The 16,499-nt window shown below is 38.3% G+C and overlaps 3 protein-coding genes and 1 long non-coding RNA gene across 4 annotated transcripts; 1 reads left to right on the top strand and 3 right to left on the bottom strand.

The window, feature by feature from the left end:
- The first annotated feature begins 3,102 nt into the window (after positions 1 to 3,102).
- On the top strand, positions 3,103 to 5,265 carry LOC108827163 (9-cis-epoxycarotenoid dioxygenase NCED9, chloroplastic). The gene has a single exon (XM_018600513.2). The coding sequence runs from the start codon at positions 3,218 to 3,220 to the stop codon at positions 5,048 to 5,050; it is 1,833 nt and encodes a 610-aa protein (XP_018456015.1). The 5' UTR covers positions 3,103 to 3,217; the 3' UTR covers positions 5,051 to 5,265.
- Positions 5,266 to 8,868: 3,603 nt separating this feature from the next.
- Positions 8,869 to 9,543, bottom strand: LOC108824478 (uncharacterized). The gene has a single exon (XM_018597914.1). It carries the CDS (start codon positions 9,541 to 9,543, stop codon positions 8,869 to 8,871), a length of 675 nt encoding a protein of 224 aa, XP_018453416.1.
- A 3,032-nt stretch (positions 9,544 to 12,575) lies between these two features.
- On the bottom strand, positions 12,576 to 14,120 carry LOC130499780 (uncharacterized). The gene has a single exon (XM_056994174.1). It carries the CDS (start codon positions 14,118 to 14,120, stop codon positions 12,576 to 12,578), a length of 1,545 nt encoding a protein of 514 aa, XP_056850154.1.
- Positions 14,121 to 14,758: 638 nt separating this feature from the next.
- On the bottom strand, positions 14,759 to 16,085 carry LOC108824479 (uncharacterized). Its single transcript, XR_008938493.1, has 3 exons — positions 15,896 to 16,085; positions 15,077 to 15,831; positions 14,759 to 14,971 (listed from the first exon to the last, which is right to left on the bottom strand). It is a non-coding gene; the product is annotated as an uncharacterized LOC108824479 (long non-coding RNA).
- Between the last annotated feature and the right edge of the window lie 414 nt (positions 16,086 to 16,499).

Raw genomic sequence — 16,499 nt, forward strand, 5'->3', positions numbered from 1 at the left:
ATAGTCAGGGATCCTATCAATTTAAGATACATTATTTCAATATGTGTATATAAAAATATTAAACTAATTCAATATTCGATCGTTTCCCCAATCATCAACAGATTAAAGAGGTCATATGGAACCATTTACGTATAGCATATGCTTAATCCAATAAATGAGATAGATGGTGCTCTTCATTGATCAGAAGATCTGATACGCAGCCGACTTTTCATTTAATTAAGCTGCTAACTATGAAATTAATTGTTTTCTTGTATGATACACTTATTTATTGAAGAGTCTAAACTATTTGCTAACTAAACTACTTCGGTTTATGATCTGAATTCAACTATTATATCGAAAACATCGCGGGAACGCATGTCTCGGAGAATTTTATAATCCAAGTGCAAGCAATTTGCAGCCAAAGATCTGTTAGGTCATAAGGGTTTTGGCAGTTTTTTCAGGTAAAGTCGGTTGGTCAAACTCTCGAATGCTTCTACAAGTCCATGATGCTACAGCCTATATGATATACTGATATAGTGTAATATTAATTTGAATACACAATTTTTGGTAGTGTATTACATTAATGTCTTCCTTTCTCCTTTGTATTTTTCAAATATACATATATACATGCTGCTTTTTCTACGTGGTATCACTGTCACATGTTGGACAAAGAGATTCGTATATAATATATTTATAGTTTTGGCAATTTAGTTTTATTTAAATCAAGCATTTCAAGCGAAAATTCATTATGTAGTCTCAGATAATTATTATAATTTTGGGCATTATATCCAAAGTTTATCAACAAGGTTTAGTAGGTTCAGATAAGTAAGCAAATAAGCAACGACCACGTTACTCATAATAATGGTCTTGCGAGCCAATCATAAAGTGTGTTAGTTGCTAGTTGGATTAATTAATGTTGATTGTTGGACCAACCGGATTATACCTTTCAATGTATCTCAGTAAATTTATAGGCACTATTCATCTAAGTACGTAACCGAGATTTAAGCTATACTTTTTGTTTGTACATATATGTAAACAACTTTTTTCCATTTGACAAAAATCGGTCTGAATCTTTGCGGGAAAGGTGATTTGGTTTACGCATGTGCTGCTTCCATGTGGCCACATGAATTGAACTATATTGCATATTGTATATACGTAACATATTGTAACTATATACATACTCTATCGTTCAAACGTCAAACTCTTCTGGTTAGGGAAAATAAATATATGGTTTATATATGCATATTGCTCAAGAGTACAGCCATAAAAACCAATGCATTTTGGTGCTCGAGGTGGTATTAATTAGCATACCTCTTATTTTACGACGCATAATCTTTAAGTTTAAGTATATTTCAATCCAAAGCCTGATATCCATTCATAATATTCCGGTTATATGATAATTTTTTTCACAAAATCACTAATCAAATATTATATCCTCTAAATTAACTCTAATATTACAATATGTTAGTTTGTAAATCTGTTGCTGCGAAAAATGGACATCTTTTCTGCATTTTTCGTTGATTAAGAACGAAATAATTGAAATGATTAATTAATTGATTAACTAATGGTGTATTTAGTGGACCCTGATGTATATACTTAGTTTCAATTTTCAAGTGGATGTTTACTCAAAAAAAGTAATGATCAAAACCAGCCAACTTAACTTAACCACACCTAGTTTGATATAATTGAATATCTTGTATATTTATGTATAAGAATTTATTCTGCAAGCATAACCCAATAATTTATACATGATATTTATAATTCAAATACATCACTATACTTTAGATCAATTGCATTGGTTCTATCTCCCATCTATCCCAATACAGAAGTCAAAAAAAGAAGGAACAAAAAATACAGAAGTCACTAGGAAATTCAACTATAAAAATTACCGACCACGAGGGAGTTCTATATATCGTTGTATGAAACAAGTCGTAGACACAAAACCAATCTCGGTGACCTCTTAAAGCACAACAACCCATTTTTTGCACAAACAAATTCACGTTTGCCTTCAATCCAACGTTTGAAAAGTAATATTATGACAATATTATGTGATTTTTTTTACTTTTTTAGCAAAACAAACGTAATATTGTCATAATATTAATTTTCACACAAATAATGTCATAATATCACTTAAGCCCCTTTAATACAATAAGTAAGCCGCGTGAGGCACATTATACATTTTTAAAGTGTATATCATTTATGTAACTCCAGTAAGAACGCAAAGATTTCTACAAATATTTACTTATATTAAACTTTTAATTTATGGAAGTTTCAAATCACAACAATGGGAAAGATGCCACGTTTGGTGCGATTAAAACGTTGGATGTGTTTTCTAAGAAAAAAAAAAGTTATGTGAAGGCAACAACGCGTCTTAACCAAAAAGCCAGTCCCACTTCCATTAGCCGTGGAACACCAAACCTTATGGCTTTTTAATCTCTAAATATTCACATGTTTATTTATATGCATGCATGCTCATTTTTGTGATGTCCAATTAATAACATATTTTCAATTTACTTACATATTTATTTTCTAGCCGAACGAATTTTCACATAGGTTCGTCGAAAGAGTTGAACAGGAGATCCTTTCATCATATTATCTAACACCTAATTTTTTTCTCACACCTAAATTTTAAAATATAGAAGTACTACATTCACTTAACTTATAAAACTAAACTACGATTATAAGTTCTTGAACGAACGTCACAAAATTGTTGGTATCATCTCCAACGTTATATCGTATAGGCCTGATGATTCATAAAGGAGGTGGGAAATTAACATACGAAAGTTTTTTACTTTGAAAGCTTGATAACTTATTTGAATACCTGAATTTTATATACCAATAAATAAATAATCCGTTAACATAAGATTTTGATGAGTTTAATCAGTCATAAAATATAATAAAAGTAGAACCTATGATATTTATTATTTAATCTTTATATAAAAAAGGGGAAATTAATATTGAACTAGTTTTTTTTTCTTGACAAACAACCAGCAAAATCAGCATCATCAGATCATACACTTAAGACACATGTAACAATGACTAGCAATAATACCCTTCTCTCTTCCTTGCACATATATATAGAACCTCATGTCCCTTGTTTTCGCCACACACTCGCATCATCTCTCTCTCTCTGACGCAGAGTATGGACAAAACACAAACTTGGTGTTGAAGAAACCGATAGGAACCCCAAAAAACGCAGTGTTTTATCAGAAAAGAAAAACCAAAGGATCATTCAACTATGGCTTCTACTTCTACTACCTTACTTCCTTCTACTCCCTCCCAGTTTCTTGATCGTTCCTCCTCGTCTTCAAGACACAATCTTCAATCTCTATCGTTCTCCTCTTCGCCGACACTAGGAAACAGAAAACTAAACCCCTGTTCTGTTTCTTCCTCCGTTAATAAAACTTTTTCAATCTCGTCTTCTCTCCAGTCTCCGGCGACGTATCAACCACCGTCTTGGAAGAAACTATGCGACGACGTCGCCTCCTTGATCCCCAAAACAAAGGACCATAACCCAAAACTAAACCCGATACAGAGAACCGCCGCTACGATCATAGACGCGGTGGAGAACGCCATGGTCTCCCACGAGCGCCGCCGTCATCCGCTCCCTAAAACGGCGGACCCCGCCGTGCAAATAGCCGGAAACTTCTTCCCGGTACCGGAGCAGCCAGTCAGACACAACCTCCCGGTGACGGGAACAGTGCCGGAGTGTATCCAAGGAGTCTACGTCAGAAACGGAGCGAATCCGCTTCACAAACCGATCTCCGGCCACCATTTATTCGACGGAGACGGTATGGTTCACGCGGTTCGGTTTAATAACGGTTCGGTTAGTTACTCGTGCCGGTTCACCGAAACGAACCGGTTTGTTCAAGAGCGAGAGCTCGGACGCTCTGTTTTCCCCAAAGCTATAGGAGAGCTTCACGGACACTTGGGGATCGCCAAGCTTATGCTCTTCAACGCCCGTGGGCTATTCGGGTTACTCGACCCGACCCGGGGACTCGGCGTGGCGAATGCCGGTTTAGTCTATTTCAACGGTCATCTCTTAGCCATGTCCGAAGACGATTTACCGTACCACGTTCGAGTCACCCAAACCGGAGATTTAGAGACCTCGGGCCGGTACGATTTCGACGGTCAGCTAAAATCGACAATGATCGCCCACCCGAAACTCGACCCGGAAACCCGCGAGATGTTCGCTCTAAGCTACGACGTCGTTTCGAAGCCTTACTTAAAATACTTCAGGTTCGCATCGGACGGTCGCAAATCCCCCGACGTCGAGATCCCGCTCGATCAGCCCACGATGATCCACGACTTCGCGATCACCGAGAACTTCGTGGTGGTTCCGGACCAGCAGGTGGTGTTCAGGCTACCGGAGATGATCGGCGGCGGCTCTCCGGTGGTTTACGACAAGAACAAGAAATCAAGATTTGGCGTTTTGGACAGGTACGCTGAAGACGCCTCGTCGATGAGGTGGATCGAAGTGGAAGACTGCTTCTGTTTCCATCTCTGGAACGCCTGGGAGGAGCCGGAGACGGACGAGATCGTCGTGATCGGGTCATGCATGACGCCGCCTGATTCGATATTCAACGAACACGACCAAACACTTCAGAGTGTTCTGTCGGAGATAAGACTAAACCTCAAAACAGGGGAGTCCACGCGTCGGCCGGTTATCTCGGAACAATTAAATCTCGAAGCCGGTATGGTGAACCGGAATCTTTTAGGTAGAAAAACCCGGTTCGCTTACCTTGCTTTGGCCGAACCGTGGCCTAAAGTGTCCGGTTTCGCGAAAGTGGACTTATCGACTGGAGAGGTTCAAAAGTATATATACGGTGACGGGAGATACGGAGGAGAGCCTCTGTTTATGCCGGAGGGTTCCGGTGATGACGCGGGAGAAGACGGTGGTTACATTATGGTGTTCGTTCACGACGAGGAGAAGGTTAAATCTGAATTACAAATCATAAACGCTGTTGATCTGAAGCTTGAAGCTACGGTGACACTTCCATCGAGAGTGCCTTACGGTTTCCACGGAACTTTTATCAGTAATGAAGATTTATTGAAGCAAGCTTTATGTTAATCCCAGATTAACGTATTTTTTTTTTTTAGTAGTTGTTATATAGTCTATGTGAGAATTGTTGCCTGAGGGATAGATTGTTGTGCATTATGATATCCCCGGGGTCGAATCTCTCTATTTTTTGTGATATATATATAATTTTAATATTTAATCAAATTAGAGGATTAATTACGAGCTGAAGCTGAGACAAAAGAGTTTAATGACACTCGAGTATAAATTTGAGCATGAATGATTTTTTTTTTGCCAACTCGAGTATAAATTTGAGCATGAATGATTTTTTTTTTGCCATCTAAAAGTTTATTATTGAGCATGAATGATTTACGTAGATGCTTATGGTTGTTAAATAACTAAAAAGTGGGGAACATTATTTTTGAGCAGACCGACTAAAATGATCTATGAAAAGTTTGTGTAATTATGTGATATTATAAACTAAGAAAATATCAGGTGAAATAGTGTGTTATTTCGCAAAATGGCAATTTTGTACTATGCCTAACATGCATGGCAGGCCTACTCTTATTTCTCTGTTCATTTTTCTTGTTTTCTTCCAATTATTAAAAAAATTCTTGTTTTGTTGCAGATTGTCACCTAGGTACAAACTTAACAGTTGAAATATTGTTTTTCTTTCCTAGTAGTAGACCAGTAAAATAATTAGTGTTAATTGATATCATGAAAATGTTTTATCAAAAAAGATATCATGAAATTTTTTGATGCACTTTCGATTGGTAGTGTGACATCTAGCTGTTTATTTTCTTTTTTTTTTTTTTGGGTCAAACCTTCCATTCATAAATTAAACAATCACAACAGAGTTTAACATCCCCAATGGGGAGTTTGAAAGTACAAACAGAGCCTCTTTTGCAATTCGATCAGCATCAGCATTACAATTGCGAGAGACAAACTTAAAGGAGATAGAGTTCAAGGAGTTGCTCAACATGCATACAATGTTCTTGAATCAGCTATTAACGATTTTTTTGTGTGGATGTCAAACAAAAATACAGTTTAGCTAATATAATATGAAAAACATTAAAGCAAGTACACTATGGTGAATCTTTGTATAAAATATTAATATAGTATAACGTATACAATGTATTTATTTCAAAGACAACAATGCCAAAAATAATGGATTATTTGATCGGATTACGTCATCTATAGATTCACCTGGATGTTGTTGCGCTCACTAAGTTTAGCATTCTGGATACATCTCATACTTTTGACTTGTATTAAAATTATACTTGATGTTATTTTCCATTTTCACTAAAAACATATTTTTCTTACGATCTTTTGCTCTACTCCTATTGGTTCTAAGGTAGGCGTACGTCAACACTGACATTTGAGGTAGCCAATCGATTGATTCTTCTCTTTGAACATGTATTACACTCAGAGCCACTCTTTTTCTTGGCCATACTTGAATTCATTATTTATAGTATTTCATATCTACAAAACTATGCCTATAGATTGGTTTCGGTTCAGATTATGTTATGGATATTTACAGAGGCAGACCTACATTGTTTAATGGTGGGTCAGCTGACACACCTTAAATCCTAGAAAATTAATATTTCGTATGTAAAACATTAAGATTTGTTAGCTCTGGTGGTTAGATCTCTTCATTTGACCTCCCATAAAACTAGGCTTCAATACCAATTGATATCATATTTTTACTTTTTTTTTCCAAGACCTATAGCTCATCTAAAAATTTGACCCATGTTAAAACAAACTTTGGGTCCGCCACTGGATATTTAACCTGTCTGTAAACTTCTTCTTTGTTGCATATACGATTCGCACGAATCGAAATCATAATCAAAAACATTAGTCGAACAAAACTAGCAACAATATCATATGTAGTTATTGCCGAGAATACGCTGATGTTGTCTCGGAATTTGACGCTTTAAAAAGATTACTAGATTTTGACCCGCGCTTTTGAAGCGCGGGATATTTTACGACGAAAAATTTCACTAATAATTTAACAAATATTTTGGTAATTTTTAAAGAGTGTGTATTTAAAATATTTTTCCATTTAAATCAGTATTTTTAAATTCAACCCGATTGTGATTATACCGGTTAATCCGGAGATCTGACAATTCAATTTATGTTTTTAAAATATTCATATTAAAAATCACTAAAACCCGAGACTAACCGATTGAACTGATGGATAACCGATATGTAATCTAATTGGATTTAAATTGTAATAGTTTCATAATTTGTAATCTTATAATCGAAATTTTAAAGTTCACTATTTTTGCAATTTATGAAATTATGACGTTTCTACAAAATTTTAAAGAGAAATGATAGATATAAAATAACTAAGATTAATTATTGTATTATTTGGAAACATTGATAGTAGTATAAAAATATATTGTTTGAAACATTGATAGTAGTATATAGAAATAAGTATATTGTTTGGAAACACTGATAGTAGTATAAAGAAATAAGTATATTGTTTGGAACATGGATAGTAGTATAAGAAAGGAACATTAGTGATTAAATGTATGTTTAACTATAAAGTATAAAAGTGTATTTAATTTAAAAACTTACAAAAAAATGTTAGGTCAACAGAATGTTTCTGTTTTAATAAGATAGATACTCCGTAGTCCGTAATATATCATGCATATATAAATGTCAATAACGACTTTGTAGATAGAAGCTAAATGTCACAGGTGTACAGTCTGTGAGCTCATTCGATGTTCCTAGATATCGTATCGTAAAGTCTATAGAGACTTCTAGATACATATTCTAACAATTAAGAAATGGAAATATCCATTGTTCACATATATATATATATATATATATATATTCATCTCCATGTGTGTGTGTTACTTTTTTGGTCAATTATGTATGTATCATGTTATGATAGTATACGTGTCGTCAGATATCGAACGCAACGCAAGCAAATCCAGGTTACTTCTCATCCTATTTTCTTCTTCATGGAATAATATACATGTATTTATAATTGAATTATTCACATTATAAAACATGATCGGTGTGTGAAGTCCAATATTTTCGGGAAAGCGCACATGCACACTTTTGCTGATCTGGTTTCCAATATTTAGCTAAACTGGTTTGTTAGTGTTACTTGTAATATAGTTAGCTATACATATTAGGAGATAGACGTTTGAAGCAGAAGAAACAAAGCTTAGTTTTGGCCATAGGAGTTTTGAAAGGGCAGGTATAGTTTGTTCCAAGTTTGTTGGGGGTCCTAAACGCGTTTTGGTCTGACGCCTATGTGTCTCCTTCTGACGTACGTTTGTTTCTTTTTGATTAAGAAAACTTCCTTTCAGCTATTACATTATCGTAATAATACTAAGATCGAATTGAGTATCTTAGTTTATGATAAGGTATTCTATTTTTAAAAAAAAATAAAAATAACTAATACTCTAGCAAAAGAGGTGGATCTTGTGATATATATATATATATATATATATATATATATATATATATATATATATATAGATGAATATTTGAGAACATTGATACAAAACTTATTTAAATGCCAATCACGATACTATTCAGAATTTTTTTTTTTTTTGCCATCTATAAAATTTCATTAATATCAAAAAGTACATGCAAGTTTCCATTACAAGGCCTATTCAAAAAGGTCTAAGACAACTGACCTTCATGTATACCAACTAAGACCCTTCCAAAAATATATGTGACAACCATCGAGAATCACCTCGAGCCACATAAGATTGACCCTTACCATCCTGGACAACACTATTAGCAATCAAGCGGGCTCCCCTGTTTGCAAAAGGAGCTTTCCAAGCCACCCGCCAATCGAACATTTCCCCTAACAACCTCTGAAGCTCCATCACTTTATGTCTGAAGGAAGGCTAAGCCCTACGACGGTTAATAGCATTAATCGACAAACTACCTTCAGAGTAAAAGTAAACGCTTCTGCAGTTGTGGCTTAACATACTCTCCACTGCCCACGCTAAGCTCAAGAAGTGGGCTTCATCTTTTGTCAACACATCAGCAAAAGAATGCCGGCTGTGTAACAAAACCTCACCTCTCGAGTCTCTTAGCACCCACGCAGCACCTAGTTCCTTCTTCCTTTTCGCCCACCTCATTCCTATATTGCATTTGAGGACACCATCCGGTGGTGGGCGCCATTCCTGATCAAGAGAAGGTCTGTGATGAGTCTCCATTACTCCGTTTTGCTCTATCTCCTGTGCAAGACACCAAAGCTGCGCTTCTTCCTTAGCTTTAGAGCACGTTTGCTCCCCATCATATAAGATCCCTTCAAAAAACAGAGAGTTCCTGTTCTTCCATAGATACCACAGTACCCAAGGGAACTGATTGGTCAGCCATTGAATCTCTACTTTAGTCCTCCATGTGGCAAAAAGATAACTCATGTTTGTCCAAACTGAAGAGTCATCAAAACCACCTTGTGGAGAAGGAAAGCCTGAGATAGCCCATACTTGGCACGCCAACGTACATGAGAAGAGGACATGATTGATAGACTCACCTTCTAGTCCACATATCTGACAAACCGAGTCACATTTCATGCCTCTGCTTCTGAGGACATCCAGGACAGATAGCGCACCTGAAAGAGCTTTCCAAATAAAGACTTTGAGTTTGGATGGTGCGTGTAACCTCCACACTTGGGCTTTCAAAGGATTCAGAGATGGCTGTTGTGTATGGAGTACAATAATATCTTGTCGATTCACAACCAAGGCAAGATCATAGCCCGTGCGCACTGAATACACTCCACTTCTATTATGCTTCCAAATCCAAGTATCCGGTTCAGAGATTACCGGTTGATGGTGCTCCAGAATTTGAATATCAGATGGGATAAATAACTGCCATTTTTTATCGATTCCATCTTCTGGTCCGAGTATCAATCACGTCAGACACTAAAAGGTTGACATCAAAGCATCTCTGGCGTCTAATGGGAGGCCGACATAATCCATCGTCATCCTCGAGCCACGGTTCTGACCAAACCTTGATACTTCTGCCATTACCAACCGAATACTTCAACCCTTGAACCAACAGATCTCTGCCAAATAATAAGCTTCTCCATGCATAAGAAACCCTGCCCTTTAATTGGACCTTAGTAATATCACAATCCCCACAGTATTTGTGGATCAAAACCTGTGACATTAAACAGTCTTGATGATGAAGGAGTCGCCAAGCCTGTTTTGCCAACATAGCTTGATTGAAGCATTCCAAGTCTTTAAACCCCATCCCTCCATCTTCTTTGGGCAAACATAGTTTATCCCAGCTCAACCAGTGGATCTTATGCTTGTGTTCCGCTGTATCCTACCAAAAGCTTGCCATTGCACTAGTAAGGCTAGCAATGACAGTTTTGGGGAGGCGAAAGATAGACATGGCCTGAACAGGAAGAGCAGCCGCTACAGCCTTAAGCATAACTTCTTTGCCCCCTTGGGAGAGAGTTCTTGCATGCCACCCCGAGATCCTATTGCTTAATCTTTCTTTGAGATATGAAAATAATTTGACTTTAGACCCATTCATTATCTCCGGAAGTCCCAAATACTTGGCCTCTCCTCCTTCGGCCTGAATTTGCAGTACTTCTTTAACCCTCTGTTTGTCTTCTGCTGAAACCCCTTTGCCAAAAATAATTGACGACTTTGCAGGGTTGACAACTTGTCCAGTCACTGCTTCATATTTTCGAAGTTCGCTCCTCAAAGCTCTGCTTTGCTCTTCATTAGCGTCACACGCGAATAAACAATCATCAGCAAACAACAGCTGATTAACAGTCGGACCATTAACTCCGAAATGTATCCCTGTGATACTCTCAGCTCTTGCCGCCTTTGAAAGAAGATGGGTCAGACCTTCAGAGCACAATACAAACAAGAAGGGGACATGGGGTCGCCTTGACGCAATCCTCTCTGTGGCGTGAGCATACCATGAGGTTGATCGTTAATGAGTACTGAACATGTGACAGAAGAAACACACTTCATCACCCATTCGATCCATCTGCCATCAAAGCCTAACGCCATCAATAGAGCTCTGAGATACCCCCACTCGAGACGATCATATGCCTTCGCCATATCCGTCTTTACCACCATTTTCTGTGAGTTTGGATCCTCCAGCGATCCCAAAGAATGAATCATTTCATGCGCTACGGTTATATTGTCGGACATCAAGCGCTCGGATACAAAGGCATATTGAGTGGGAGAGATAATCTGCTGTAACACCGGCTTCAAATGCTTTGCCATAATTTTGGAGATGATTTTATAAGTCACCGAGCACAGGCTAATAGGACGCAAGTCAGAGATAGATTGCGGTTCCGGAATCTTAGGGATCAAGCAAAGATGGGTATAATTCCACTCTTTCGGTAGAAAACCCGTCTGAAAAAATCTATGTACTTCCTCTACCCCCTGGCCTCCTATTGTATCCCAAAATTTTTGGAAAAACAGAGCCGACATACCATCAGGTCTCGGAGCTTTGGAGGGGTTAATGGAGAAAAGCGCCTCTTTTATCTCCATTGGTGAAACCGTTTTGATCAAATCTCTGTTCATCTGAGCCGTAACTCTGGTAGGGAGGTCATGAAACCAAGACTGAAACGGTTCTGTGCATGAGGAATGGAATAAAGTCGCATAGAATTCCAAGGCAACCTCTCCTTTCTCTACCTCTGAAAAGACCTCAACACCAGCAGCATTAGTAAGTTTTTCAATGTGCTTTCTTACTCTAGCTGCTTTTACAGAGTTATGAAAAAACGCAGAGTTCATATCTCCTTTTTGCAACCATTTCTCTTTACTCTTTTGCCACCAGTATGTCTCCTCATCACGTTGAGCACGAATCAAGTTTCCTTTCAAAAGATGTATCCTTTCAGTGGAAGGGTTGAAAGAAGACTGTTCCTTCTCCAACTCTTGTTCTGCTTGTTGTATTCGAGTGCGCGAGTTTAGTGTTTCAGATTTTTTGAGCTGACTGAGAGCCTTCCTACATGCTTGGATACGAGTAGATACAGATTGCTCACCCCTTCTTGTAGCAAACTCCCATGCATTTGCCACTGTCTCGTGTACTCCTCTGATTTCCAATAGACGCTTATCAAATCTGAAGCAGCCTCTATACTTTTCCTGACCTTCAACAAGATGAATATGGACTGGCCTGTGATCTGAGCCTCGCTTGTCCATGAATGTTTGGCTTGAACCCGGGAACTTCATAAACCAAGCCCTGTTTCCAAAGCATCGATCAAGTCTAGAATGAACACAAGAATTGTTTCTATTGCCGCTCCATGTAAAGCCATCGCCATGACTCGGCAGCTCCTCTAACTTCCCGGCATTCATCATTTGATTAAAGGGCCCAAATGTCTCATCTGATCTCCATGCTCCACCTATCTTCTCCCCATTGTGTAAGATGTCATTAAAATCTCCCACAACACACCAGCTTTCTTGACAAGTCACACCAATTCTGCTAATTTTCTCCCACAGCTCTACTCGTCGTTTCCAAAAAGAAGGACCATAAACAAAAGACGCGTAGAACGAAACATTTCCATACTGAACTATACAGTCGATTAAGTTCTTATTTACATCAAGGAACTTCAAATTTACAGACTTTTTCCAACTTAATATACTCATTGGGATCGCGGCGATCCCTCATGCGGGATCACCCTTGCTTCCTTCATCTTCCCTGCTAACTGAGTATCTACTGCTGCTTCCTGTCCTTTTCTTTTGGATCCCACACCTGAGCCACTACCCTCCGAGCCATAGAGGTCCTGAAGAGCACTAGATCCTTTCGCCTTAGAAGCCTGCCTTTTACGAATATGAGGTCTTCTTCTAGGTTTTGTCTGCTTTCTGCTAATCCCGGATGGTAGTGAAGAACAGAATTCAAAACCATGTTCCATCGGATTGCTTTTGTTACCTAAGGACCTGCATCTTTTGAGCGGCTCTGCTCTATCTGATGTTGTGCCTGACCACGTCTTTGCCATCTTCCAATTATGTGCATCCTGAGTGTTGAGCCTTTGATCAACGTTCACTCTCTCCACAAGGTCAGCTCGCTCCTCGCTTCTGAAGGCTCTAAAGGCTGAAGCCATTAGCTTCCCTTCTCCCGGACCTCCTTTCCCATGATACTGAGATGCCGCCGCTTCATTCAGATCAAAGTCAAAAACTCTACCTTTCCATTTTTCAATGTCCTTAGTAAACATTGGAGGAGCTTCTAAGCGCAGCACCGTTTTTTGGAGCATAGGATCCTTCTCTGTCTCCGCAATTGATGATTGAATGCGATCAATTCGAACCAAGTGATCCTCCTCAGTAGCCATCAAAAGATACCTGCGCATTTCTTCCAACACTTCTTCCGATATCCTTCTCCTACCTGTCTGAGGGTCAATCCCTACTTGAGCTTCAGAGAGAACACCAAATAAAGGATCTTGAGACTGTAGAATTCTCTCCGCATCAGCTTTCTCCTTAAGAACCTTCTGCCTTCTTTCTATTGCTGATTCTTTTCTCTGTCTCACAAGTAGAGGACACACCTCGTTTGCATGGTTCAATCTCTGACATTCATAGCACCGTTTTTGAATTCTTTCATAGTTAAAGCGAACTGTAGCAGTTCCTCCTTCTGGCAGATTGATCACCTTAGTCTTCCGCAGAGGACGAGATACATCAAACCTCACCAAGACTCTCACATAGTCATGTATCTGAGGTCTATGAGGATCGAAAGCCACCACTTTAACTTCCCCGAGACATCTTTCCCCTAGCGCTGTAATCGCCTTCTCAGTATAACAATTCACAGAGATATCTCGTATCTGAACCCAGATATTGATGAATTGCAGAAAATCCGGCGGCGGATTTTCTACCCACCGTTCAATCGCTAGCGCCCATTCATTGGAAGTATGAACTCCCTTCTCTAAGACATCGAGCAGATCCTGTTCTTTGTCGAAGAAAAATTGAAATCGCTCTTGCGATAACGCCACACCTCGAACCCTTCCTTCCTTCTGCCACTTCCTGGGCATTTCATGAATTAGCTTTGACATCTTCTGACAATCTGGATTGAGAATTCGCCCAATCATGCTCCGAGCATTCTTCTCCGAAGAGCGAAACTGGGGGAGATTGGGCATCTCAAACAGAGCATCCTCCTCACCTAAAGATAAAGCCATCATCGCTTTATCCATCGCGTTCGACATCTTGAAATGATGAAGATTTTCTGGAAGTTTTGTTCTTCACCGACAAAACTTATGAACAAACACTTGAGATGCTTGAAGATCACTCTCGAAACTTGTAATTTTGCGGTGGTTTTTCTAAAACGTGTCAACACTTAAATGACAGCTAGGCTCCACTCACCAAAAAATGATATGTTTAGCGAGAGAAAATCAGGTCCAAAAGAGGGAGTCAAGGGAAGTTTTTATAAACCTAGTTTATTCAGAAAAATTGTTTTGAATGTGTTCAGGAATTATTATAATTTAATAATTACAAATAGACATATTTAACTACGGTGTAAGTTTTAAAGGTCGGGCATGGAATTTTGGAATTCGATAAAAAAAAATTCTTTGGTTAACGTTATGATCAGATATATTTTCCAGTAAAATCAATAGCGCAAAATGCGTTTTCCATGTCAATATGTAACTATTCGCAATATCTCTGAGTAGGTAAGGGAACATGATTTTCTTGTATGTGTCTTTGTGAAATTTGTATCCATAAACTAATAAATCAAGGGGAACAGGTTTCCTCATTGCAGGTATGATTTTGTCTTTTTACTGAAGAAGAATGTGACAAAACATAAAAATAATAAAGTTTAGCATTACTTCATATTAACAACCTTTTCCCTGAGCTACTTAAAAAAACCTGAGAGAACCATAGCATTGAGAGTTGAACTATGGTAACAACCTTCAAAAGTTAAGACGGAAGAGGGTTGATTTATAAGTTACAAATTAACCTCTTCAAGGGCTACGACCGTGGCTGGGACGTAATCTAGTTAACGAGCACCATGGTTAGACACGATGATACTGGTTGCTCCTGTTTGTACAGGCCATCCTAGCTGCAAACAAAGAAAGTAACACACACATGAAACTACTAAACTAGTCAAGAAATGAAGATATATAATTTTATGTAGTTGAGCTTTGAGCTTTAGGGGTTTGCTCACCGTCTTCAGCTGTGAGAACACTTTTCATTAGAAGTGGCAGGTTCGTGATTGTCCGAAAGCCATTTCACATCCTATATCATTTAATCATGTATCCCAAAGAGATCAATCGTACAGCAATATTTTTTGTTTTTTGCTTTTTAAAATTTTTTAAAAATTTGTCTTCCAGGTCAAGGTACGATCAATTTGTCCAGCCACGTTGGATGCTAGTCCTGAGTCATTTGCCCGAATAATACACCATTATAATGTTTAGAAACGTTTCAGACCATTTGGAAATTACATATATGATCAAAGATTGATGTTAGTTAATACCATATCCATCTTGCCAAGGTCTAGACCTTCAAAATTCTTCAAAGCCAAGTAAGGTGGCTAGCTAGACCTGTTCTTAATATCAGATTCTCTGCGAAGAAGTCGTGGTGTATGAACAGTAAGAGCGATTGCTTTAAACCCAGCTCTCTCAGCTCTTCTCACAAACTGAGCAACCACGTTCCTGTCCTTACAATCCTATTAAAAAAAACTGAACGTTGAAGCTTCTTGATTCATGAGCGAGTGACATATATAGCGTGCCATGGAGCTCACATATAGCTGGACAAATCTGATTCCTGGTCCTGTTGAAACCTCTTAAACGCTGGAAGTATCCCATGAAGATAGTGTCTGCAACAAGAGCTTTGTGATGTTGCAACCTTTCAAATTGTTTAATGAACGAATTACGATAATAGTTCCAGCAGCTGATGCAGCTCTAGCTGTAACATAATCACCTGAGAATGTAATAGATTAGATACCAGCATGCTCTGTTTTGTTACTCTGTTTTGGATTACTTACCTTCTGGATGCGCCATCTTCTTATGCATAGCAGTTGGTGCAACCATGATGGGGATAGATATCTTGAATCCCAAGACAGTTGTAGTCATATCGATCTTGCTTACATCAATCAGAATCCGAGGCCGAAAACTTCATTACAATAGATAGAGAGACAAGGTTTTGTTTGGTCAGGTAACGAGACCCCATTTACTTCTCGATACGAATCCGGTTTACAAGAAGATTCCGGTTTACAAGAAGAGCCCTTTGTCACTACGTACTCACCAAAAAACATTGTATGTTTCCTCTCAGCAGATAGCATTGTCTTTTAGTCCACCAAACGCATATAAAATGACATCATAGACCGACTATTGTAGTAGGTAGGTGGCCGTGTTTCAATCATGCAAGTAGCTAATGGCCAAACATAAGAAGGAATATCATTTTTTCTCTTTTTTTTTTGAAACACTCACTTTTCTCTCTCTTAAATTATAGAATTTGTTGCGTTCTCAACTACTCGTGGGATGACAATGACAATTTAAGCACTATCTAAAAAACTCTTATACATGTTGATTCTAACATATAAGATGCAAAGGGAGCTGACACATGGACCTGAGCCTGACCCAAGAAAG

Source organism: Raphanus sativus, chromosome 9 (assembly GCF_000801105.2).
Source record: "Raphanus sativus cultivar WK10039 chromosome 9, ASM80110v3, whole genome shotgun sequence".
Classification (NCBI taxonomy): Eukaryota; Viridiplantae; Streptophyta; class Magnoliopsida; order Brassicales; family Brassicaceae; genus Raphanus; species Raphanus sativus.

Bases quoted from the DNA above. Each gene is read 5' to 3' on its own strand.
- LOC108827163 (XM_018600513.2), top strand. From the start codon at position 3,218: ATGGCTTCTACTTCTACTACCTTACTTCCTTCTACTCCCTCCCAGTTT.
- LOC108824478 (XM_018597914.1), bottom strand. From the start codon at position 9,543: ATGAAATGTGACTCGGTTTGTCAGATATGTGGACTAGAAGGTGAGTCT.
- LOC130499780 (XM_056994174.1), bottom strand. From the start codon at position 14,120: ATGTCGAACGCGATGGATAAAGCGATGATGGCTTTATCTTTAGGTGAG.